This window comes from Danio rerio, chromosome 10 (assembly GCF_049306965.1).
Source record: "Danio rerio strain Tuebingen ecotype United States chromosome 10, GRCz12tu, whole genome shotgun sequence".
In the NCBI taxonomy this organism is placed as follows: Eukaryota; Metazoa; Chordata; class Actinopteri; order Cypriniformes; family Danionidae; genus Danio; species Danio rerio.
Genome location: NC_133185.1, coordinates 47,880,001 through 47,906,624, shown reverse-complemented (window position 1 = coordinate 47,906,624; position 26,624 = coordinate 47,880,001). Strand labels below are relative to the sequence as shown.

The 26,624-nt window shown below is 37.6% G+C and overlaps 1 protein-coding gene across 8 annotated transcripts in view; it reads right to left on the bottom strand.

Annotated features, from left to right (window-relative positions):
- Positions 1-26,624, bottom strand: part of fgfr1b (fibroblast growth factor receptor 1b) — a 75,550-nt gene that overhangs the window by 6,364 nt on the left and 42,562 nt on the right. For 2 of the 8 annotated variants that reach the window (XR_012385952.1, XM_021479189.3), the window contains exons 4-15: positions 26,549-26,624; positions 21,963-22,086; positions 21,683-21,873; positions 19,052-19,202; positions 10,412-10,605; positions 7,685-7,830; positions 7,479-7,600; positions 5,897-6,007; positions 5,538-5,728; positions 1,243-1,365; positions 988-1,058; positions 246-383 (exon numbers count right to left, since the gene is read on the bottom strand). The exon at positions 26,549-26,624 is cut by the window's right edge and continues 97 nt beyond it. Coding sequence is in view for 4 of the 8 variants with exons in the window: in XM_021479189.3 (XP_021334864.1) it covers positions 246-383; positions 988-1,058; positions 1,243-1,365; positions 5,538-5,728; positions 5,897-6,007; positions 7,479-7,600; positions 7,685-7,830; positions 10,412-10,605; positions 19,052-19,202; positions 21,683-21,873; positions 21,963-22,086; positions 26,549-26,624 (1,638 nt within the window). In the remaining 4 variants the exon portion in view is untranslated. Of the gene's footprint in view, positions 1-245; positions 384-987; positions 1,059-1,242; positions 1,366-5,537; positions 5,729-5,896; positions 6,008-7,478; positions 7,601-7,684; positions 7,831-10,066; positions 10,073-10,411; positions 10,606-18,563; positions 19,203-21,682; positions 21,874-21,962; positions 22,087-26,548 lie in introns of those variants that run through there. The other 6 variants (XR_012385953.1, XM_005169218.6, XR_012385954.1 and 3 more) reach the window with 4 other exon arrangements.

Below are 26,624 nucleotides of genomic sequence, written 5' to 3'. Positions count from 1 at the left end.
TAACATAGTATGTTTTCCAAAAAAACAATAATAAATAAATAATAAGTACATTAAAAATAAATTAAAAAATAAATTCTGTAAAATAAAACAAAACTAAACAAAATAATTATAGTATGTTTTCCTCAAAAACATGATGGTGTATAAAAGTGATTTTTTTAATATCATTTACAAACAAGTTTTTACAGACTCGACTGCATGACAAGCATGATATTGTGTGTAATAGTCAGTGTGTGAGAGTGCCGTACAGCTCCTGTGTGCAGGCGGAGGGTTTGTCCATGCGGTGTCCTTCTCTCAGCAGCTTGAAGAGCTCCTCTACAGGCACTCCAGGATAAGGAGATCCTCCGAGAGTGAAGATCTCCCACAAAAGAACCCCGAAAGACCACCTGCAACACCACAGCGCTCGTTTAACAACCACTACTATGTGTTGGGTTAAAAAAAAACTCATATCTTACAACTTATTACAACCTATTTTTAGGTGAACTATCACTTTAAAGGGGACCTATTTTACAAGATGTTAAATAAGTCTCTGATGTGAAGTTTCAGTTCAAAATACCACACTCATTTTATTATGTATTATAACTCTTTTGTAAGCCTTCAATCCTAATTGTGGCGTTTAAGTGACTGTCGCTTTAAATTTAAATGAGATTGTGCTCTTTTTAGAAGAGGGCGGAGCTACAAACGCCTGTGTGTCAGCATAGTGGCAGATTCAAAAACAAGACTAACGCCCTATGCTAATGAGTGAGAGATGGTCACTAGTGGGCGGGGCTTTCCCCCTCTGATGACACGTACAAAGGGAGAATAGGGAGTTTCTGCAGACTTTTTAGATCAAGTCTGATTATAACAAATATAATTAATTCATTTTAATCAATAGAGGCTGCTTATATTTACACCCTGCTGCCACACAACTGTGTTTAAGCCGCTCACAAAAGTGATTTCCGTCTAATAGGTGCCCTTTAAACTGTGAAAACTGGACACTGAAGTACTTACACGTCACTCTGATGTGTGTAAATCCTGTCGAATAAAGCCTCGGGCGCCATCCATTTAACAGGAAGACGACCCTGAAAAACAAGCAAGGATGGTTATTAATCATGAACTGAGCAGTGCACGTGAGCAATGTTGGAGGTAATGCATTACAACCCAAGTTATTTAATAATATTACTTTTTCTAAGTAACGGGTAAAGTAATGCATTACTTAAAATGTAATGCATGTTACGTAATGTTTCATAGTATCAGAGGGCTTACATTAGTGGTCTTCTTGTAGTAGTCTATGTGATGGACGTCTCGCGCCAGGCCGAAGTCTGCTATCTTCATTACATTATCCTCTGTTACTAGTACATTGCGTGCTGCCAAGTCTCTGTGGATACACTGCAAACACAGACACACGGATATTTATTAACAGCCCACATTTTGTGAAATATTAGTGTGTGTGTGTGTGTGTGTGTGTGTGTTTTAAATAGTTCATACTATGCTTGTTATTATGCATCGAGGTAACACTTTACTTGAAGGGGTGTTGATGAGACTGTCATGAAAACTTTATAATGACATGACCAAGCGGCAACCTCCCGCTCTCTCTCAGGAAGGCAATACGGAAGTAACTAAAACGGCAATTCATCTGAAATTCCGCTAGTCCTGGCCGCTCCTGGCTCCAAAACAGAGCAAATTTCTATTGAGCCCACTGTTAGAATGGCCAACTTTACAGCAGAAAAAAAGGTGTTTACAGCCTGGTACAAAAAAAGATTTTGGTTAATACAGCTAATATTACCCTTCATGACAACTGTGAGTGGGGTGATTTTTTTTAACTCATCCATTTCCTTTATATTAAGTTATATTAAGTTTGCATAATTAAGGGCGTGGCCACTTGAGTGACAGCTATAGGTCTCGTTGGTCGCCGTCACATCACCTCAGCTGAATCCTGCAGATTAGCCACTGAACTCGGCATATTTATCGTATTTCTGTGTTGTTTTCTGTGGCTTTACACAGTCAACTGCCTTTTGGACTTGTTTCCTACAATTAATAGATGGCATGGCATGCTGAGGGCACTTAATTGTGCTCACAAACCATTCACGTGGCCTCCGTTTCCCATGCGAGTAAAGTTATATACTTATATACCATCTCTATACATGTATTTGTTCTATTTAAGATCATTTATCGTTTATATTTATATTTAGAGCTGTAATGCTCTTCAGAATCTGACAGATTGTTTAGCTGTAGGCTCTAGATCAGTCATCTGAAGCGTTGTCATACAGTGTCATGCTGGATTTCATTAATAGTCTTACATTAACTAACACAGACTATATCTGAAGTGTTTGGAAGTAATTCGCATTTTCCTCCTGTTGAAAAACCTCATAAGAACAATGTTTAGTGGCTCTGTGTATTACAGCAGTGTTTTAAAAGTCTAAACACTTTATTGATATAGTGTACAACCAAGCACAAGTGGTCAGAATACAAACGAGTCGCAGGTGATGAAGTATTAAGCGTTCTCCTAAAGTAAAGTGTGTCTGAATCAGTTCCAAGCTAAATGCCAGCAGGTGTCTGTAGCTCCGCCCACTCTCCGCCTCTTTGCCCTTGTTTGGTATCCCGCCGTGGGTGTGATGACGCGTGAAAAAAATGGCGACGGTTGGCCGCGCCTACTTGTGGCTTCTTTTGTGCTCTTTAGAATCCTATGGGTGACATCACGGATACTACGTCCATATATTTTACAGTCTATGGACATGACACATGAATAAGAATTTACGCATGCTTATGACAGCTGTTATTAAGTGTTATTTGCTCAGTTATGACATAACTGACATTGTCTGTTATGACAACTTGACATAAACAAATACATCGCAACAGGAGCTCCTGCAGGATTTTATTTCAAGGTACGCACAAATCCAGCACCGCCCCGCCCCCTTCCATGTCAAGAAACACTTACTGTCAAAGGCTACATTATTTAAGGGCATTCGTTAGGACATAAATTCTTTCCTTTTTATATTTCGTTGAAATCTATTTGTAATAAAAGCACATCAGCACCAAGGAAAAATCAGACACAAGGCGTAATCTTTAAAATGAGGACATATATAAAAATTAGCAAATATTTGAAAGAAGATTGTGATGCAATGCAATTAGTGAAGCATTAAGTAAATCCTTACTCTCCACTGACCGAAAATCCTCCACCTGCACAGTTGAGTAGTGGACGGGCTCTAGCAAAAATGTAATTTGTATATTTTTCTTGGAAAAAAAATATAATTTCAAAACGAATTTCATATATAGTTCGTCTTTGTGTTTAAATAATTTTCTTGGTCAGACATCCTCTTGATAAAACAGAAGAACGAGTAACATTTGACGTGAATTGCTTCAACAATGCCGAATAACGAACTGGATAGTCAAATAAAATAATAATAGCCTAAATAAAATGAAAGTGAAATATTCAGTTTCAGAGGCGCCTAAATTAAACTGTTTTCCATGTTACGCCGGTCAATTACAATTTAATTCATTTATTCTAATAACTTGAGTGAGAAGGACAGGCGTTTACAAAGTATTCGCAACAGCACTTAACGTTCCCACATCAACAGCTCGGTTGAAGGGTGAGAAAACTCAGAAACTTGTTGTGAGAATGGAGATGTCTGCTTATTTATACCAGATTGTCAGATAAAATTGTTTAAAACACCTTAAATGGTAGCTGTTCCATGCGAGGAGGCTGCGCAGCAGCTGGATCTGATCTGTCTGATGAAAGAGACAGTTTCCCCAGCTCAGGTGCAGAGGAGATGGTCCCACTCCGTGTGGGGATCAGTATTTGTCTCATTAGTTTCAGGCCGTTTTGCAAGTCTCTCAATTAAGTTTATCTGTTTTGAAGAGTGTGGTAAACAATAGCTGAATCTGAATTGTAAGTTTTAGGTGTGGAAAACACACCTTTATTTGTTTCCATTCTTTCTTGCTTTGTCAATATATTGTAGTGTTTACTGTTTAATAGTCAATTTAAACTATATAATACATAAATGAATTAAAAAGTGGCATTAATACACGCCCTCTCATGGTAGGTACAGCCATACGGCTGCAGGCGCCACTGCATCGCAACCTGTTTTTGTCTTTGTCACGAGAACTTTACGTTACCAAGACGGCCGGCAGCTAGCTCTCTGCAACTCTCACATGGTCGCCCACTGAAGCTAAGCAGGGCTGCGCCCGGTCAGTACCTGGATGGGAGACCACATGGGAAAGCTAGGTTGCTGGCGGAAGTGGTGTTAGTGAGGCCAGCAGGGGGCGCCCAACCTGCGGTCTGTTTGGGTCCTAATGCCCCAGTATAGTGACAGGGACGCTATACTGCTCAGTGAGCGCCGTCTTTCGGATGAGACGTTAACCGAGGTCCCGACTCTCTGTGGTCGTTAAAAATCTGCCCACTGGCCTCTGTCCATTCAATTGGCATCATCACTGTCTCCTCTCCACTAATCAGCTGGTGTGTGGTGTGCGGTCTGGCGCAAAATGGCTGCCGTCGTGTCATCCATGTGGATGCTGCACACTGGTGGTGGATGAGGAGATTCCCCCCATTGTGTAAAGCGCTTTGAGTGCCCAGAAAAGCGCTATATAAATGTAAGGAATTATTATTATTACTATTATTATTAATTAACAAAAACTGTCATAAACATGACTGTCATAAGGCATTATAAATATTTCATGAATTTTATAATAGCAACATTGTTATATTTTTGGACATCATCTACAGTGTTACAAGCTGAATTTGTCATTAAAATGTCATTAAATATTAATGACACTCTTAAAAATAATTTGACAAAGTAATGACACTTTTAATGACAAGTACAGTGAAAACATGATCAGAAAACTAGTCATGACACAGTATTGCATTTAATATGTCTACCTTGCTTTTAACCACAAAAATGTAGTAAATAAATTAAATAAATAAGAAAAAAATACAAAAATAAAATATATATATATACTTAAAAATATAAATAAATAAAATAAAGTTTGGAAAATAATGTTTGAACTAGGGTTGGTCGACCAATTTGGCATCTAATGTGAAACATCGCGATGGACAATGGAGGAGGAGTGTTTGATAGAGTGCGCGCATCGTGTCTGAAGAGCAAGGAGGGATCCAGAACTTCCGGGAGACTTGGGATGTCTGAATATCACGTTTAACAACTGTAGTGAGACGCGATCCAGCAGTACATCCTTTATAAACTGTCTGACGTGTACTGCTCTCTGGAGCTCAGAGGAGTGCATGACAGTGTTTGGCTGTGTGTGTGTGTATGTGTGTGGTCACGTGATGTCCGTTTTCAGCAGACGGAGGGCTGTTCAGAAATGCTGTGGATCATTTTCGTTCTAAAAAGACGTATTAGTGTAAACGGGGCCTAAGTATGTATTTTTTGCAAGTGGGTTTGCGACGGGTGCGGGCTGGAGGATCGGCGATGCCGGCTCAGCATCATGTTGTCTATTGGCCATCGGCGATGGCATCGTCTATCGGCCCAACCCTAGTTTGAACCTATTCTTGTACAGCTTGTAGAATAGCATCACATGGCCTCTTTAATAAACAACGTAACATGCACCTTTTTGGATGCCAGGTATTCCATGCCCCGCGCCACCTGGTATGCGCAGGAGACCAGGTCTTTGATGGACATGCTCTCGATGGGCAGTGGGTCAGGATTGTAACAGTACTCCATGCCATGTGGTCGGCGAGCGCGCAGGTATTCCCGCAGGTTTCCTTTGGAGGCGAACTCCACAATCACATACAGCGGGCCTGGAGGAAGAAGATGACAGACAAACACACAGGCTGAAATCACTGCTGGAAAGAGCACTGAAATATTATACTTCAGTTAAAACTACTCATTTACAGTAATTTGAGTGTTTGTAATTCATCCCTTTGGTCGTGTGTTTCTGTATTTTTCATATGATTGTCTCTTCTTACCATCTTGTGTACAAGCTCCAAGCAGGTTTATGATGTTTTTGTGTTTTCCAATCATCTTCATCATCTCCATCTCTGAGATCAGGTCAGACAGGTCCTTTTCGGTGGCGTCGGCTGAGAAAAAAATGTTTGTCAACCAAATGTATTTTAAGTAAAATGATCTTGTTAAAGGATTAACACAATTTCGGTGTCTGTTAGCTCTATAGTGTAGATATACATACATACACACATACATACACACATAGATACACACATAGATACACACAAATGCGCACACACACACACATACATGCATACATACATACACACATAGATACACACAAATGCGCGCACACACACACACATACATGCATACATACACACATAGATACACACATAGATACACACAAATGCGCACACACACACACATACATGCATACATACACACATAGATAGACACAAACGTGTGCAAACACACAGATACATACATACACACATACATACCCACATACATACCCACAAACGCACACACAAACGCACAAACAAACGCGCACACCCACACACACACACACACACACACACACACATACATACATACACACACATACATTCATACATCCATACATACACAAACACACACACATACATACACACATACATACACACATACATACATACATACACACAAACATACATACATACATACATGCATACACATACATTCATACATCCATACATACACAAACACACACACATACATACACACATACATACACACAAACATACATACACACAAACATACATACATACATACATACATGCATACACATACATTCATACATCCATACATACACAAACACACACACATACATACACACAAACATACATACATACATACATACACATACATTCATACATACACACACACATACACACACACACACACACACACACACTCATGCATGCATACATACATACATACATACATACATACATACATACATACATACATACGCACGCACGCACGCACACACACACACAAACGCACACACACACACACACACATACATCCATACATACACACACACATACATACATACATACATACATACATACATACATACATACACACAAATATAGATATTTTTTCTCAGAATTATTAATCAGTATAATCCATTAGTAAAATTCATGTAATCAATGGAATATATTCTCAGTATAATAATACTCAGCATTTTTCGCATTTTCAAGACTAGAAATATCTAAACTTAATACCTAATTTGTAAAATAAAGAAAATAAATAATAATAAATCATTAAAGCTTTTTTAAATCATTAAATGATGCAAAAAATCTAAAGAAAAAAAATTCCTAATTCGTTTGGCAATTGTCTTGAATTAATTAATATATCCAAGTTTAACTTAAACATAAAAATAAGATGCAATACTAATAACTATTGTTTATATTACTAATACTACTACTACTACTATATTGTGAAGAGTTTGTTTTGCTCAGATTTTCAAAAATCAGTCAGAAACAGTGTCTAACTATTGAATCAGCTCTTCTTTTAGGACATTCATTCTTAGGACCGTCCATCTCCAAAAGCACTTACATTTCAGCATCTTCACAGCGACTTTTGTGATGCGGTTCGGCTTGTCTTTGTCCAGTCCGATGGCTTCTCCCATCACCACCTGCCCAAAGCAGCCTTCGCCCAGTGGCTTCCCGAGCACTAGCCTGGAACAAACACAGAGGAACAGATGATTTATAACAGACCCACAGTGGTAGACGTTGAGATATTTGGATTCAAGGTGTGTGTACCTCTCTCTGGACACTTCCCAGCAGGGGTCCTGAGGTAGCTCGTATTCGGAGACCCCAGATAGCATCGGGGTCCCGCTGGAGGAGAGACGTGAAGGCCGGACTAGCATCACACCTGAGTTCAGAGACGAGCTGGACTCCACTGACACCTACAGGGAGAGGAAGGGGTTTAGAGGACTTAAGATGGATACGGGAATATAGTAGTGACATGAAAATACAGTAACACACTGAAAATACAGAACTGCGCTGAAAATACAGTAATCCTCTGAAAATACCAAACACGATGAAAATACAGTAATCCTCTGAAAATACAGTAACGAGCTGAAAATACAATAATCCTCTGAAAATACAGTAACGAGCTGAAAATACAGTAATCCTCTGAAAATACAAAATTGCTATGAAAATACAGTAATCCACTGAAAACACAAAAAAAATACAGCAAATCACTGAAAATACAGTAATTTACTGAAAACACAAAAACATGATAAAATACAGTAACTCACTAAAAATAAAGTGATGCACTGAAAATACAGTAACCGCAGAAAATAGTAACGCACTGAAAATACAGTAACTCACTGAAAATACAGTGATGCGCTGAAAATACAGTAACACGCTGAAAATACAGTAACGCTGAAAATACAGTAACACGCTGAAAATACAGTAACGCATAGAAAATACAGTACCGCTCTGAAAATACAGTAACGCACTGAAAATACAGTAACGAGCTGAAAATACAGTAATGCGCTGAAATCACAGTAATGCGCTGAAAATACAGTAACGCATAGAAAATACAGTAACGAGCTGAAAATACAGTAATGCGCTGAAAATACAGTAACGCTGAAAATACAGTAACGCTGAAAATACAGTAACACGCTGAAAATACAGTAACGCATAGAAAATACAGTACCGCTCTGAAAATACAGTAACGCACTGAAAATACAGTAACGAGCTGAAAATACAGTAATGCGCTGAAATCACAGTAATGCGCTGAAATCACAGTAATGCGCTGAAAGTACAGTAACGCGCTGAAAATACAGTAACGCGCTGAAAATACAGTAATGCGCTGAAAATACAGTAACGCACAGAAAATACAGTAACGCGCTAAAAATACAGTAACGCACAGAAAATACAGTAACGCGCTGAAAATACAGTAATGCACTGAAAATATAGTAATGCACTGAAAATACAGTAACGCACAGAAAATACAGTAACGCGCTGAAAATACAGTAACGCACTGAAAAAACAGTAATGCACTGAAAATACAGTAACACGCTGAAAATACAGAAACGCGCTGAAAATACAGTAACGCGCTGAAAATACAGTAATGCGCTGAAAATACAGTAATGCGCTGAAAATACAGTAACGCACTGAAAATACAGTAATGAGCTGAAAATACAGTAATGCTCTGAAAATACAGTAACGCACTGAAAATACAGTAATGCTCTGAAAATACAGTAATGAGCTGAAAATACAGTAATGCTCTGAAAATACAGTAACGCACTGAAAATACAGTAATGCACTGAAAATACAGTAACACGCTGAAAATACAGAAACGCGCTGAAAATACAGTAACGCGCTGAAAATACAGTAATGCGCTGAAAATACAGTAACGCACTGAAAATACAGTAATGAGCTGAAAATACAGTAATGCTCTGAAAATACAGTAACGCACTGAAAATACAGTAATGCTCTGAAAATACAGTAACGCACTGAAAATACAGTAATGCGCTGAAAATACAGTAACGCACTGAAAATACAGTAATGAGCTGAAAATACAGTAATGCTCTGAAAATACAGTAACGCACTGAAAATACAGTAATGCTCTGAAAATACAGTAACGCACTGAAAATACAGTAACGAGCTGAAAATACAGTAACGAGCTGAAAATACAGTAATGCACCGAAAATACAGTAACTCACTGAAAATACAGAAATGTGCTGTAAGCACAAAAACACAAAAAATACAGTAATGCCCTGAAAATACAGTAATGAGCTGAAAATACAGTAATGTGCTGAAAATACAGTAATGTGCTGAAAATACAGTAACGCACTGACAACACAAAAACACGATGAAAATACAGTAACATACTGGAAATACAGTAATCCACTCAAGATACAGTAACTTGCTGAAAATACAGTAATGCCCTGAAAATACAATAACGTGCTGAAAATAATCCACTGAAAATACAGTAACTCACTGAAAATATAATAATGTGCTGAAAATACAATAAACCACTGAAAATACAGTAACACACTGAACATACAAAACCACGATTAAACACACTGAAAATACAGTAATTCACTGAAAATACAGTAACGCAGTGCAAGTGCAGTAATCCACTAATAATACAGTACCTCACTGAAAACAAAAACGCAATAATAATACAGTAATCTGTTGAAAATACAGTAATCCACTGAAAACAAAAACGCAATGAAAATACAGTAAGGCACTGAAATAACAGTAATCCACTGAAAATACAGTAATCCACCGACAATACAATAATTTTGTTTTATGACGCCGTTGATGAAGACGATGTTTTCTGAATTTGTTGGTGTTTTCATGATTTGCATTGCACTGATGTCTCTATCACCGACTATACATATATTACAACATAAGTTTGTTATAGGACAGCAGTAGGTCAAAGCCATGTTTTTGGGCAATATTCATTTACTGTAACACTATATAAGCTCATTGCAGGACAGCAGTAGGTCAAGACCATGTATTTTTTACCTGTCTGCGCAGAGGGATGCTCTTGGCCAGCTTATGGACGGCCAGCTGGCTGTTGAAGTCGCTCTTCTTGGAGGAGCTGCGGATTTTGACGATGGTGGCGATTCCTACCATGAGGAAGATGAGGAAGAAGCCAATGCAGTAGATCAGCACCTCCAGGTAGGACTGACTGGGCACTGCGGAGGGAGCAGTGGGGGCTTATGGAACAAACACAACACAGAAACATGAAAACTGCATTTCTCGACTGTTGATGTCAGAATTATTGCCCTCTTTATTTTTCCCGATTTCTGTTTAACGGAGAGCAGATTTTTTCAGCACATTTCTAATCATAATAGTTTTAATAACTCATTTCTAATAGCTGATTTATTTTATCTTTGCCATGATGACAGTAAATAATATTTGACTCGATATTGATCAAGACACTAGTATTCAGCTTGAAGTGACATTTAAAGGCTTAACTAGGTTAATTAGGGTAAAGTTAGGGTAATTATGCAAGTCATCGTATAACAGTGGTTTGTTCTGGAAACAATCCAAAATAAATATTGTTTAAAGGGCACCTAGGTTACCCTTTTTTTTCAGATTTAATATAAGTCTTTTGCGTCTCTAGAATGTGTATATAAAGTTTCAGATCAAAATACCCATCAGATTTTTCATTATACCTTTTACAAGATGCTGTCTTATACTGATTTCCAGCAGGGGGTGGTTTTGTCGTACTGCGCCTTTCGCCGTACTGTTTCTACATGCCTTCTCCCTCAGCTGTGTCAGACAACAGACAGACTTAAAGGAAGAAGGTCTCACATAGCGTTTGTGAGATACTACAGTAAGAACTAACCTTTACTAATCAGTATTGTGAAGTTGCATTGATGAGTCACACACAATATCGTTACGAAGTTAACGCACGCTTGACCTCAAGTACTATCTGTGATGCTAATGTACAAAATAAACCTGATTTAACTTCCACAAACCGGGATTGAAGCGTCTTCCTTTATAATTGTTCTGACACGCGGCTGTGCTGATGAAGTAAAGCTGAAGTAAATCGCTGTAATTAATTACACACATACTCTGTTTTAAAACACTTTAAACATGTGAAACTCACTCTTAATCACATTTGATGATGATTGCTGATCCTGGCGAACAGAACAGAGCTTTTATTCCCGGTTGCTTTGCATATGTCTGCCTGGTCTTGTTGACATATACACGTGACTACCGGAACATGTTAATGCGCGCAGCTGTCAATCAATTCGGTGGGCGGGGGGATCACACACCTACGTAATGGTGCGATCGATTTGAAAACAGCTCCAATTGGCCGACCCTTTTTTTTGTAGTTAAATTGAAAAAAAAGGACTGGGTGTGTTCATATCACCCCAGCATGACGGTCTATACACTATACCAACACACGGATCTGTCCAAACAGCTTGAAAAGTAGATTTTTTACCATAGGTGCCCTTTAAGAGGGCTGATAATACTGACCTGAAAATGCTTTAAAAAAAATTAAGAACTGCTTTAAATCTAGCCGCAATAAAACAAATAAGATGTTTTACAGAAGAAACAATATTGTAGGAAATACTGTGAAAAAGTAAACCATTACAATTGTATTTAAATTTAAATGCACTTTTCTGATTACTCTGAAAAGTAACAAGTAATTTAATTATTTGACTAAATACTAAAAGACCACATAAATCTCAATGCATAGACAACAGAATTTCAACTCTTATTTCTTTTTTCCAGGAGCTTTTAGTTTTGGAGGAATTTTACTATTCAGTTGTTTGGCTGTTTTAAGGTTGCCACGTCAAAAAACAAAAAACAAAAAAAAAAAAAAAAACGTAGAAAAAAATATTCACAGTTTAATCATAACTATAATAATAATCAGGGCTTGACATTACTTTTTTGATCACCAGCAACTGTGGCTAGTAGTTTTCCAATATTACTAGCCACTCGCCCTTTTCACTAGCCACAATTTTGATGTTGGGAAAACATATTTTATATGCATAAATATGACTTTGACATGCGAAAATTACTTGATTTATATTTTGTGGAATGTCCTCATGCCTCCTAATTCATTTTACTTTATGTGTATGTTGTGTATGAGCTTGCTGAGTGAGCATGAGCACATGGGTCAGGGTTTCATAGCGTTGTATTACAGTTAGTTTTTATTTCACATGACTTTTCAGAGCTCAAAGGATTTACCAAATTTGTCTCTATAACCACACTAAAATTAATTATTTCTTAGCCACAAATTTGAAATAATGTGTCAATAAACCGCTGTAAAACAATGACTTGCCTAATGTTTATATTGGCTGTATATTTTGTACAGAAACAAAAATAATTTCTTCTCAGACTAAAACATTTTGTTTCGAGGATGCTTGAAAAAATAGTGATGACAGCCACAGCAAACAACACTAACAAGTGTAATACTAATAATAAACACTAATAATAAATCAGAATCCAATGGCAGAGCGTCCACCAACATCAAGAACACCTCAGTCACTGTGTCCACAGCATTAAACAGCGCTTTGGACTGACACACACTGGTATATGCTGGTGACAGGCACACACACACACACACACACACACACCGAGCTCTGTTTTATTTCGACCAGTGCATTTGACACTATTGGCACTGAGAAGAGAGCACAAGCTCCCTTTGTGGCCATATAATGGCTCCTTTGTGGCCTAGTATTTCGCCCCACATTCTCCACCGCCGTGCAGTCGTCCCATCCACAAGTATGAAATACAACCATCCTGGCCAAACTATCCTGGGAGGCCAAAATATCTCATGACTACACCTGATGGGCTGTTATTAAACCAGAGCTTGGTGCATATTGGTGTTGGGTGCTTCCGCAATAGTATGCAGAGGTTGAAATAAAACCCAGAAGAGAAGAAACCCAATTTTATGAAGCTAAATCATTAATAATTAGGATGATTAGACATTAGATGGTGTCAAGTGAAGGGTGTAAGTGAGAAATGTTTTAATGACACAATAATAATGCATCACCAAATCACAGTACACTCAGATTATTATCAAATGCACTTGTTGATTACCGTTTGCCATTTGCTAAAATCAATATTGCAATCAAGTTGGTCTAGAATTTGTAATTAAACACATCTGCGTGGAGCCCTGCACATGACAGGCAAGAAAAAAGGGCACAATGTGTTCAATGTGTGTGTCTCTTGATTTATTTGTGTGCCTATATTGATCATTCCTTACCTTAATTTACAAGAGCATACACACAGTTTGTTAATTCGTTCCCTCGATTTACTAGAGAACACATGCAATTTTTTTTCACTGGCTTCCTTTTTTGTACATTTTGCGCGCAATTTTTTTTTAGTTTGTTTCCTTGATTTACTAGAACACGCACATTTTTTTAAATCATTGCCTCATTTTATGTACATCTTGTGCATAATTTAATAATCTGTGTTAATTGGAGCATGCGCAATCTAGTAAATTGCAAGAAACAATAAATAAATCACGACCGCACTCTTAAGTAAATCAAGTAAACAAACTTACTTAAATGTGGGAATTAATTAAAAATTAATCACAAGTTCTAGTAAACCGAGGGAACAAATTAATAACTAGTGCATTCACTCTAGGAATTCAAGGGTAGTTAAGAAAAGTGCACAGGTTCTAGTAAATTGAACGAACAAATTAATGAATCTCACAGACAGTCTAAAAAATTGAAAGAATTCATTTATAATACTTTTTAGTTAAATGTAGAATGAATTGATAAATTTTATGCACGCGCTAGTAAAATGAGCAAATAAATACATAAATTGTGTGCACGCTCTAGTAAAATTAACGAATAAATTAATACAATTTTATTAATAAAAGCTCCAGAAAAACGAACAAATAAATTAATAAATTGCGTGCACGCTTTAGTAAAAATGAGTGAATAAATTAATAATTTGCGTGCACACTTTTGTAAAAATGAGTGAATAAATTAATAATTTGCGTGCACGCTCTAGTAAATAAATTTCATGCATTCTCTAGTAAAATGAGCGAATAAATTAATATATTAATAAATTTCATGCATGCTCTAGTAAAATGAGCGAATAAATTAATAAATTTCATGCGTGCTCTAGTAAAACGAGAGAATAAATTAATAAATTCATAGGTTTCATGCATGCTCTAGTAAAATGAGCGAATAAATTAATAAATTAATAAATTTCATGCATGCTCAAGAAAAATGAGCAAATAAATAAGCTGCCTGCACGCTTTAGTAAAATGAGCAAATAAATTAATAAATTGATCAATTACATGCATGCTCTAGTAAAATGAGCAAATAAATAAATTTTGTGCACGCTTTAGTAAAATGAGCGAATAAATTAATATATTAATAATTTTTTATGCATGCCCTAGTAAAAAGAGCGAATAAATTCATAAATTTCAGGCATGTTCTAGTAAAAGGAGCGAATAAATTAATAAATTAATAACTTTCATGCATGCTCTAGTAAAACGAGCGAATAAATTAATAAATTAATAGTTTCATGCATGCGATAGAAAATAAGCGAAATTTTTTTTTATAAATTAATACATTTCATGCATGCACTAGTAAAATGAGCGAATAAATAAGTTGCGTGCACGCTTCAGTAAAATGAGCAAATAAATGAATAAACTGATAAATTGCATGCATGTTCCAGTAAAATGAGCGAATAAATTAATAAATTGATCAATTTCATGCATGCTCTAGTAAAATGAGCAAATAAATAAATTGCGTGCACGCTTTAGTAAAATGAGCGAATAAATTAATAAATTAATACATTTCATGCATGCTCAAGTAAAATGAGCGAATAAATGAATAAACTGTATACACACTTAAGCAAAATGAGCGAATAAATTTAAATGCATGCATTAAATTAATGGGTTTTCAAAATCATTAGAAGCCAAAATCGAAATCGAAACCAGATTTTCAATTAATTGCACGGCCCTGTGTACAACTCTATTAAATCATGTGAACCATTTAATAAATGTCTTCAACATTTGTTTTTGCATGTCATGTGCAGAGCTCCATACAGCTGAACTGTATCTGAGCTAGACAATACGGACTAGAAACTTCCAGACAAGTGTGCTGAAGCTAAAATTTCCTTTGCATAATCATATATTCATAATCCAATAATTCACATAGTTTTGGATTAGAGCTTTTTATTTATCACAGTTTAAGACTGAACATAATCTGAGTAACAGTGTTATGGTGCGCACTGACCCCTCATTAAAACAACAAAGATATCAAGACATGGAATGAAAATGAAGGATATAGAAGAAGATAGGCAGAGGAGCTGAAACAGTGCCATAACTGGTGTCATATGCCAGGCAAGTGAAACCGCCGAGGGCCCTTAGAAAGATGAGACTTCTATAGGGGAAGATCCAAATGTTTAGTCTGCTTGCCATGCATGGGTGGTTTTGCACCTGTGGATGGCCACACAGCTTCCTATAAAACACCTCGCCCATTGTTCACAGCGCAAAACATACACCGTCTTGAGTAAATGCTCTTTGACTTAGCCGGGGTTCACCTGGAGCTGGCGGATGACACTAATAAACGAGCACTGTTGGATGAGAAAGGGAAGATCTAGAGCGGCGTTTCTCAATTCAACACTGCACATTTCGTATGTTTCTCTTTTTACTTCAGACGTTTGTTCTAATTGGTCAATAAGTGCACTGCAAAGTGGACTCCACAGGATATTACGCCATGATTTGAAGGGCGCGTATAGGTTTTCTTCAAATGGAAATAATCTGCATGTGCGTAACTCTCGACTATGCAGACTGAGAGAAGCCGAAAGTAAAACTTTGCATAAATATATAGTGCAGTACCTTAAATGTCCAGTAGGTGAGAAAAAACCACAAGTGCGACTGTACAAAAATTATAGTGATTCAAAAATATTCTGTATATTTTGGTGTTGAACAATTTCGGACGTAGCATGAATTCAGATATATTACTCGGCTCGCATACTGCTTTTAATATATTATATAGTATGAAAGTAAGCGATTTCAGACACAGCATGAATTCGGACCTGCGACTCGGCTCACATACTATTTTTAGTCAATGTTATAGTATGGTAGTAAGCGATTTCGAATACAGAATGAATTCAGACATGCTACTCGGCTCGCATACTATTTTTAGCCTACTATATACTATGGAAGTAAGCAACTTCGATGTACCAAATAATTCAGACATACTACTTAGCTCACATACTGTTATAAGCAACTATATAGTATGGAAGTAAGCGATTTCAGACGCAGCATGAGTTCAAATATACTACTTGGCTTGAATACTGTTTTTAGCGTACTTTTTAGTATGAAAGGAAGCAATTTCAGACACAACATGAGTCCGGGCATGCTACTCGGCTCACATACTATTGTTTTGCCTACTTTATAGTATGAAAGTAAATGATTTCAGGCCCACCATGAATTCTGACATATTACTTGGCTCAAATACTGTTTTTAGCCTACTATATAGTATGGAAGTATGCGATTTCAGACGCAGCATGAATTCAAATATACTACTTGGCTTGAATACTGTTTTTAGCGTACTTTTTGGTATGAAAGTAAGCAATTTCAGACACAACATGAGTCCGGGCATGCTACTCGGCTCACATACTATTGTTTTGCCTACTTTATAGTATGAAAGTAAATGATTTCAGGCCCAGCATGAATTCGGACATATTACTTGGCTCAAATACTGTTTTTAGCTTACTATATAGTATGGAAGTATGCGATTTCAAACGCAGCATAAATTCGAACATACTACTCAGCTTGCATCCTTTTTTTTGCCTACTATATAGTATGAAAGTAAGTCATTTCATACGCAGCATGAATTCGGATTTACTACTGGGATCACATACTGTTTTTAGCGAACTATGTAGTATGAAAGTAAGCAATTTTAGACGCATCATAAATTCGGACGTGCTACTCGGCTTGCATAATGTTTTTAGCCTACTATATAGTATGCAGACGCAGCATGAATTCAAATATACTATTGTGCTCGCATACTGTTTTTAACGTACTTTGTAGTATGGAAGCGATTTCAGACAAAGCATAAATTTAGACATGCTACTCGGGTCTTGTACTGTTTTTAGCCTACTATACAGTATTGAAGTGTGCAATTTTGTATGCAGCAAGAATTCTGAAAAATTACTCAGCTTGCATACTGTTTTTAGCATATTATATAGTATGTAAGTTTGCGATTTCGAAAGCAACATGAATTTGGCCATTCTACTCAGCTCCCATACTGTTTTTAAGATACTATGTAGTATGGAAGTATGCAATTTTAGATGCAACATGAATTCGGACTTATTACTCGGCTCATATCATGTTTTTAGCATCCTATATAGTATAAAAGCAAGTGATTTTGGACGCAGCATGAATTTGGACATGTTACCTGCCTCTGTTTACATACTGTTTTTAGCATACTACATAGTATAGAATTAAGCGATTTCGTACGCAGAATGAATTAGGATATATTACTTGGCTCACATACGTTTTTTATTGTATTACATAGTATGGAAGTAAGCGATCTCAAATGCAGCATGAATTCAAATTTACTACTCGGCTCACATACTGTTTTTAGCATACTATATGGTATGGATGTATGCAATTTCGGATGCAGCATGAAATTTAGCATACTATTTTTAATGTAAATAGTAGAAGGAAAGAGAAGGTGAGTAAGCAATTTCAGACGCACCATGAATTTGGATATATTATTGGATTTGCTTACTATTTCTAGCCTACTATATAGTATGGAAGCAAGTGATTTCGAACACAGCATGAATTTGGACATACTACTCAACATTACATACTATTTTTAGTCAACTAAATAATTTTAATAATTTTAAGCCTACTATATAGTATGGAAGTAAGAAATTCCGGACGCAGCATGAATTTGGATTTATTACTGGATTCGCATACCATTTTAGCCTACTATATAGTATGGAAGTATGCAATTTCGGACACAGCATGAACTGAGCTCATATACTGTTTTGCATAGGATTGAGAAACACTGTTCTAGAAAGTAGCATAAATTCGGACATACTACTTCAGGCATACCACTCAACTCGCACACTATATTTAGCATACTATATGGTATGGAAGTATGTGACTTCAGACGCAGCATGGGATTGAGAAACGCTGTTCTAGAGTGGACAAAAAAGAGTCGCCGGATACCTTTAACAACGGTCAGCCATGCTGAATGATGGGAGATCCCGATAGAATTGCCTGCCAAGCAAGTATACTCCCCAGCATCCTCAAAGGACACGTTCCTCAACTGGAGCACTTCCATCTCCTTGTCTGTGGTATTAAGGCCAGCAGTCTGGAAGAGAACGAGAAAAGCAGACCCGAGGCCCAGGAGGTGAGGGGAAGGGAGGAAAAAGCTTGGAGAGATTTGGGGAGTCATTGCATCTGGCGCTCCCAAAGCTCGGAAATCTTTCCATCACCTGTAGAGGACCAAAACAAATCTCTTCCCAGCACCATCACCCTCAATCTAGCTTCAGCAAGCCACATGGAGACTCTCTCCAGCAAGACCCAACCTATTAGTTTGGGCCAACTGGGAGTTTCCATGGCATTACGAGACAGGAAAACCCAAAAGATTGAGAGAAACCCCAAAGGCAAAAACATCTAGAGATCATTTTTAGACTAGCCTGTGGTCAAGTTACCTTGTAGGTCATGTCTAAGGACAGTTAACCAGGCTGACTGATTGGCTTCTCCTATATAATTGGACACTTTGCATACATATTCACCGCCCTCTTCTTCTGTGATATTGTAGAGCGTCAGCACCTGGGTGTCCGAGCTATTGACGCCCGAGTGCTGGAGACAACAAGAGACCAAATTGCATGACACCTAATCCCAATCCACAACATCCTAGGGGTGTACTCACAGTAGGTCAATGGTTCCCAATTCCGGTACTTGGGCCATTGTTTGTGTCAGGTGTTTGGGACAGGTGTGTTAAGTTTGCTTGGTTTGGAACTTGTGGAGCTGTGCATCAATGGATTTGCTTTTCAGTGTTTGGACTTTCAGCAGTGAACTTTAAACTACACTAAACTGAACTTCAACTCCGAAAACTGGACTGACATGTTTTTTTTAGTAGAACTTCTATGTTAAGCTGTTTTGACACAATCTACATTATGAAAATGCGACAGAAATAAAGATGAATTGAAAAAAATTAAGTAAGGACGACATACAATATGTGCAGAGTAGGGGAGCCTGAGGACCATAATTGAGAACCATTGGACTAGGGCAGGGTCTACCTTCCTGTTAAGTTCAGCTCCAACCCTGATCAAACACACCTGAACCAACTAATCAGGACCTGAAGAGCACTGGATAATTAGAGCCAGGTGTGTTTGATATGGGTTGCAACTGAAATCTTTAGGACGGTGGATCTTCACGAGCAGAGTTGGCCACCCCTTCACTAGGCTATCTGATAGGCAAGGAAAACTATCGCAATCTCAATCTTGCAAAGTGAAAGTGGTCAGTGTGGGAGAAGCTTGCGAGAGATTCCAGGAGAGGTGGGATATCTGAAACACAGAGTCACCTTCCATATAAATCAGCATGTCGATATATAGTCCCATACCTACTATCTGAAGCTTGAGATTGGGAGAAACCCTAAAGGCAAAAACGTCTAGAGTTCTTTTTAGACTAGCCTGCGGTCAAAGTTACTTTGTAGGTCATGTCTAAAGACAGTTAACCAGGCTGACTAATTGGATTCCCCTATATAATTGAATACGATCACAATCTAGCAAAGTGAAAGTGGTCAGTGTGGGAGAAACTTGCGAGAGATTCCAGGAGAGGGGAATGTCTGAAACACAGGAGTTACCATATAAATCCGCATGTCGATATATTGTCCCACCCCTACTATCTGAAGCGCGTCTAAAGGCTGATTTATACTTCTGCGTCAAGCGCACGCGTATGCTATGGTGCTGACGCATAGACCTACGCCGTGGCCGTCGCTGACGTGCACCTCTCAAAAAATGTAATTACACGTCACAACGACGCGTAGCGCAAGCTCTGTGATTGGTCAGCTTGGTAGCGCTGACGAGTCTGGGCGGTACCGAGAGGAGCCCAATGGAGTGATTGTTTACAAGTGTGGAGTCCCGCAAAGGAGCTCTGGATTGAAAGTTTTGTTTTGCGTTTACCTTATAGGTAAAGTTGTTGCACGTCCGCCGGTTCCTGTCTCAAAATGAGCGAGTTTGAGCTACTTGTACATCCCGGAAGCGTTCAGAAAGAACAAAACACAGGCGAAGAAACTCGACACAGAGGAACATAAACACCTCACTGCCAACTAGCATTTTGGAAGTGTTAATGCAGACCAACAGAGACAGAGTGCAGAAGTATAAATGCACAGCTACGCGCATTGCATGCGCCGTTGGTTACGCCGGTCACTTTACGCAAGAAGTATAAACCAGGCTTGAGTGTGTTTGACCCCCCTATCCCAATGTGTTTGACTTGTTTGAGTGCTAGGTTCTGTGCCGAAGTGCGGTTTGGTTGGCTGGCCTTGGACCGATTGGATAAAGTGGGCGAGAGCACGGTTTGTTTTGTAAACGATGCACATGTATCCTTAGTTCAAAGAATGCCCAAGCATAAAGCTGAAGACGCAATGTCAATTTTAAGGGACTGTTCAATATGCACTTATAACTCACTCTTACTTGTTAAAGAAGGGGAACTGTTGAAGTTTATCAAAGATGCAAATTTCTCACTGCACTTCAGCTGCCAACTTTAGCAAACCTCCTAATTAAGGTCACTGCGTCGCCACGCTATCCGACGTTTCCTCCAGAGTTTCATGTAATTTCGGGTGATTCATTTATCGAGTTTAAATGCAGTGTCGGAAGTTTCACTTTAAGTCAGGAACATTTCATTTATGCCCCCATGGTGAACTCTAAGGTACTGCATGCGAGTATGAAGTAAGGACTGGTGGAAGAGTGTTGTTTTAATAGAATTTGATACCGCACACTGAATAGAAAGAAAAAAACCTCTCCATTTCACGACGCAGGTATCTATGGTCCTGACTTGATAGGCGCAGAGAATAGTGCACTTAAATAGTGTAACAGAAGCAATCTACACTGTACTAGGAAAGATCACTTCTCTGTGTTTTCTTCTAAACAGTTGCATTGATGACATTCATCAAGTGGGATTGGAAAGTAAAAATGCAACATGAGCGCAGTTTGTCGAGAGGAGGATGTATAATTATGACCAGTTGCAGTTAAAGGTAACCACCCCAACTGTGAGTACACCCATAAACATTTATCACCAGAATTCAACAATCTGACTGCATGTCAAGGTGAAACGTTTACCTTTAGTACGCGCACGTAAGGAAGTCCGTCAGGTCCTAGTTGGCTTCCGTTCACCCTGATGTGTTTGAGCCATTGGATGTGGGGTTGAGGATCGCTGAACACTTTGCACACAAACTCTACATCACTGCCGACCACAGCGGTTCGGTTAGCAGGGAGTCCAGCGTACAGGATGGGTCTGTGAGGTGATCGCTCTGCAAGATGCACAATGGAGGAAATGGTTGGATCTAATTGTGATATTATTAGCTAAAATGCCATTGGTTAAAACGGATATGTGACTGACCCACTACGTCCAGCTGATAGGTGTGGTTGATGCTCCCGTATTCGTTCTCCACAAGGCACGTGTAGTTGCCCTTGTCTGAAGGCACCACCGACTCCATGATTATGGTCCACATGTGTTCCCGCAGCTGAGAATGGACATTTTAAAATGCATATTCACAATGTTTATGTGCATCATTAAATTTGCATATCACTTAGGCCCTATTGCCACCTAGTATCAACATACTTTTTTAGTGATCCAATCACAATTTGCCCAAAATTTAGACTTGGTCGAAATTTGTCAAGCTCCCCATGCAATCCACATATCTGCATGAACCAAAAGTTGCTGAGACTTTTATTTCATTACGCTGATGTGCTGAATATTGAGTAGGAGGCGGAGCCTTCTTTTCGCGCATCTTTCCCTCATAGCAAACTAACAGTAAGAGGGGCGTGGTTAAGAATAGTGTGGCTGAAGCTGACTAAAGTGATAATTTATTCAAAAATCACATTGTTCCAAACCCACACATCTATTGTATATAAATGAACGTGTTATGAAAATCATATATAGCAGTTTATCAGTGATCCCGATTGACGTTAGAAACAAATAAATACTAATAAATTGTTTGCAATCTTCTTTCATGTTCATAAATTTCTAGAGAAAAAAATAGAGGCTGTAGATGTCAGTTCATTTTTGGGTGATGTACTATCACCCAAATATTATATTGGGTATTATAATAGTATAGTGTTTTTGCTATAAATCCTACAATAGTAATATGTATTATACTCTCCTAACAACACTTTGTTAATGAATGTTCCAGCATACTGTTGTATTAACTAGAGTGAACTGATAAACTCTAATAAATACTGTAGTATACTTTAGGTTTTTACTACAGTAAACTGTGGAGTATTGTAGTATAATATACCCTACAGCTGTAGACAATTACAGTATTGGCTCATTTGTGTATATTACTATAGTTGCTGTGTTACCATAACAACTGTGGATCGCCACAACAGACTCATTTGTTTATATTACTGTAGTTGTTGTGTTACTATAGCAACTATAGAATCACCACAACGGATCATCTTGTTTATATTACTTTAGTTGCTGTGTTACCATAGCAACTATAGAATCACCACAACGGATTAACTTGTTTATATTACTTTAGTTGTTGTGTTACCATAGCAACTATAGAATCCCCACAACGCATTAACTTGTATATATTACTCAGAGATGTATAAAGTACCAGAGACCCATACTTAAGTAAAAGTACAAGTGCTTTATCAAAAAGTGACTTGAGTAGAAGTAGAAGTGCTTTTTAAGCACCATACTTAAGTGGAAGTACAAAAGTATTCAAAATTTTTTGTACTTAAGTATTGCAAGTAGTTTATTTCAAAATTTACTACTCAAGTACTGAAAGTAAAAGTACAAGTATTGTGTACTGTAGTTTTTAAAGAAAGCAGTCAAAATACACTAATTGTTTTGTTTATTTTAAATATCTTTTTTGGGGTACTTAAGCAGAATATAAAGAAACATGGCTTATGATACTGTTTTTCTCTGTAAATAGTTTCTATAGTACAAGAGCTCACATCGTCAGGCCCTTTTACCAGAAAATGCCTTCACTGATGAGATAATTCAGCATGTTCACTCACATACATACTCTCTCTCTCTCTCTCTCTCTCTCTCTCTCTCTCTCTCTCTCTCTCACACACACACACACACACACACACACACACACACACACACACACACACACACTGCCCTGCACACACCTAAATGTACACTCTCACACACACAGTTCTCTCTTTATCTCTCTCTCACACACACATTTTTGTGAATTGTGGGGACATTACATAGGTTGCAATTGTTTTTACACTCTCTCTTACACACACACACACACACACACACACACACACACACACACACACACACACAGGTACAATCACACTGTTGTTTTCTCTTACACATTAATCACTCACACTTTGGGAGTTTTGAAGTTTGATTGGTTAATACCACAATGAACAGGAGTTCTGTCTTCTGGAAGCACTCGTGAAACTAAACTAAACAAGCAAACTAAATCCTGCTTCTCTAATTCACTTTATTTTGATTTTATTGTAAAAAAAAAAAAAACAGGAAAATGTGTATATTATTGTGTTAAATGAAAATCTGAAATATTTTATGGCTTATGGCTATGATTTAGTAATAATTGTTATTTATTTTTATCATGTTTTTAATGAAATTGGTCTTACAGTTCATATTTTCTGTAGTATATTTATTAATTCTGGTACTTTTACCATAAACCGACATCTCAACCATTTGGTAGAGGCTGATATTTTAGAAATAATGTGATGTGTTGAATAAAAATGCACTGATCTTGTTAACTAGCGACATTAGGAGTTAAGAAATGCAATCAAAAACATTCTATTGCTTTTGTCTTGGTGTGACAGTTAAAGGGTTTTTTATAATAAAAATTTTGTCCTTTAATACAGCAGTCAGATATACGAACTGTGCCCTTAATTTGACCTGCTCAAAGAAAACACTCTTTCTGGATGTATCAAACAAAACTCATGCACAGAAGACAGCACGAGCATATACAGCTAATAAACTCATGTCAATATTAACCCGCCTGCTTATTGAGCGCTGACAGGCGGGTCTTACACGGCTATGATTGGTTATTGTCCTCAACGGAAAGGGCTTTAGAAATATAAGCGCTGTTCACCCATGGCGGGGAGAATACGCGATTATCACAGGTAATAGACACAGTGGAGAAAACTTAATTGCACATGAGGCACGCTCATGTCTGGATCCACAGCTTTAACAGCTAAGAAGAGAGGAAAAGTTACCTTACAAACTGGCCAGCGGGTCAAATGTCCAAAGTGAGAGAGCGAGAGATAGGCAGAGGTGAAGTTTTACAACATTTCTCCCTAACAGTAAACTAGCGACTGGAGTGCTGTGACGCCTTCTCTCGCCCTCGCGCCTCCGTCCTTCGCCATAGTATTGCAACATCGTGCATAGGAGATAAATGACGTCATCACGTAATCACCGGTTATGACCTATTACTGAACTGATATCAATCATTTTGACACCCATAGTAACGAGTAACGATGCAGCACACAAAAAATCTATCGGAGTAAAAGTATTAAGCTCATGGAAAATATGTACTTAAGTTAAAGTGGAAGTAGGAGAAAAAAATAATACTCCAGTAAAGTACAGATACTGCCTTTTAGTACTTAAGTACAGTAGTGAAGTAGTTCTACTTCGTTACTATACATCTCTGATATTACTATAGCTGTTGCGTTACCATAGCGTGTTTATATCACTATATTAGTTGTGTTACCATAGCAACTATAGAATCACCACAACTGATACATTTGTAAATATTACTATAGTTGCTTTGTTACCAAAGTAACTGTAGAATCACTACAACATATTAACGTGTTTATATTACTATAGTTGTTGTGTTACCATATCAACTGTAGAATCACCACAACAGATTAATTGGTTTATATTTGTATAGTTGTTTTGTTACCATATCAACTGTAGAATCACCACAACAGATTAATTTGTTTGTATTTGTATAGTAGTTGTGTTACCATAGCAACTGTAGATTCACAACAGATTTATTTGTTTATATTCATATAGCTGTTGCATTACCATAGCAACAGTAGAATCACCACAACATATTAACTGGTTTATATTACTATAGTTGTTGCATTATCATAGCAACAGTAGAATCACTACAACAGACTCACATATTAATGTACTTGTTTAGTAACCATAGCAACTGTAGAATCCCCTCAACAGATTAATTTGTTTATATTTCTATAGGAGTTGTGTTACCATAGCAACTGTAGAATCACCACAACAGATTAACTTGTTTATATTACAAGGTGTTGTGTTACCATAGCAACTGTAGAATCACAACAGAATCATTTGTTTATATTACTATAATTATTGTGTAACCATAGTCACAGTAGAATCACCACAACAGATTCACTTATTTATATTACTATAGTAGTTGTGTTACCATAGCAACTGTAGAATCACCTTAAGATTCATTTGTTTATATTTCTATAGTTGTTGTGTAACCATAGCAACAGTAGAATCCCCACAACATATTAACTTTATTATATTACTGTACTTGTTGCGTAACCATAGTAACTGTAAAATCACGTCAACAGATTCATTTGTTTATATTTCTATAGTAATTGTGTTACTATAGCAACTGTAGAATCTCCGTAACAGATTAACATGTTTATATAAATATCGTTGTTGAGTTACCGTAGCAACTGTAGAATCACAACAGTTTAATTCAAGTACAGTAGTGTGGTAAAAACACAACATTATTTACAATTGTATTTTTAATAGTTTTAAAATGTTTACTACAGCCAACATTCTTTTCAGTCAACCGTGCGCAACCCGAGATCTGGTGTCTCCTGCGTGTTTAGATCAGGGTGTGTGTGTGTTTTGAGGTGTCGTGTTCGGGGTGTTCAGATTCAGGCTGTGATTTTGGCCTATTGTGAGAGGAACTATCAGCTTTCCTTCTCCGCTCTCTAAATGAGGGCTGAATGTCCCACGCAACAGTGATATCAGCACACCGCTGATAATCATACCTTGTAGCCGCCGATGCGCTGGTCTCTTTTGAACTCTTTTCCATTCTTTAGCCAGCGTAGTTTGGGAATTGGGTTT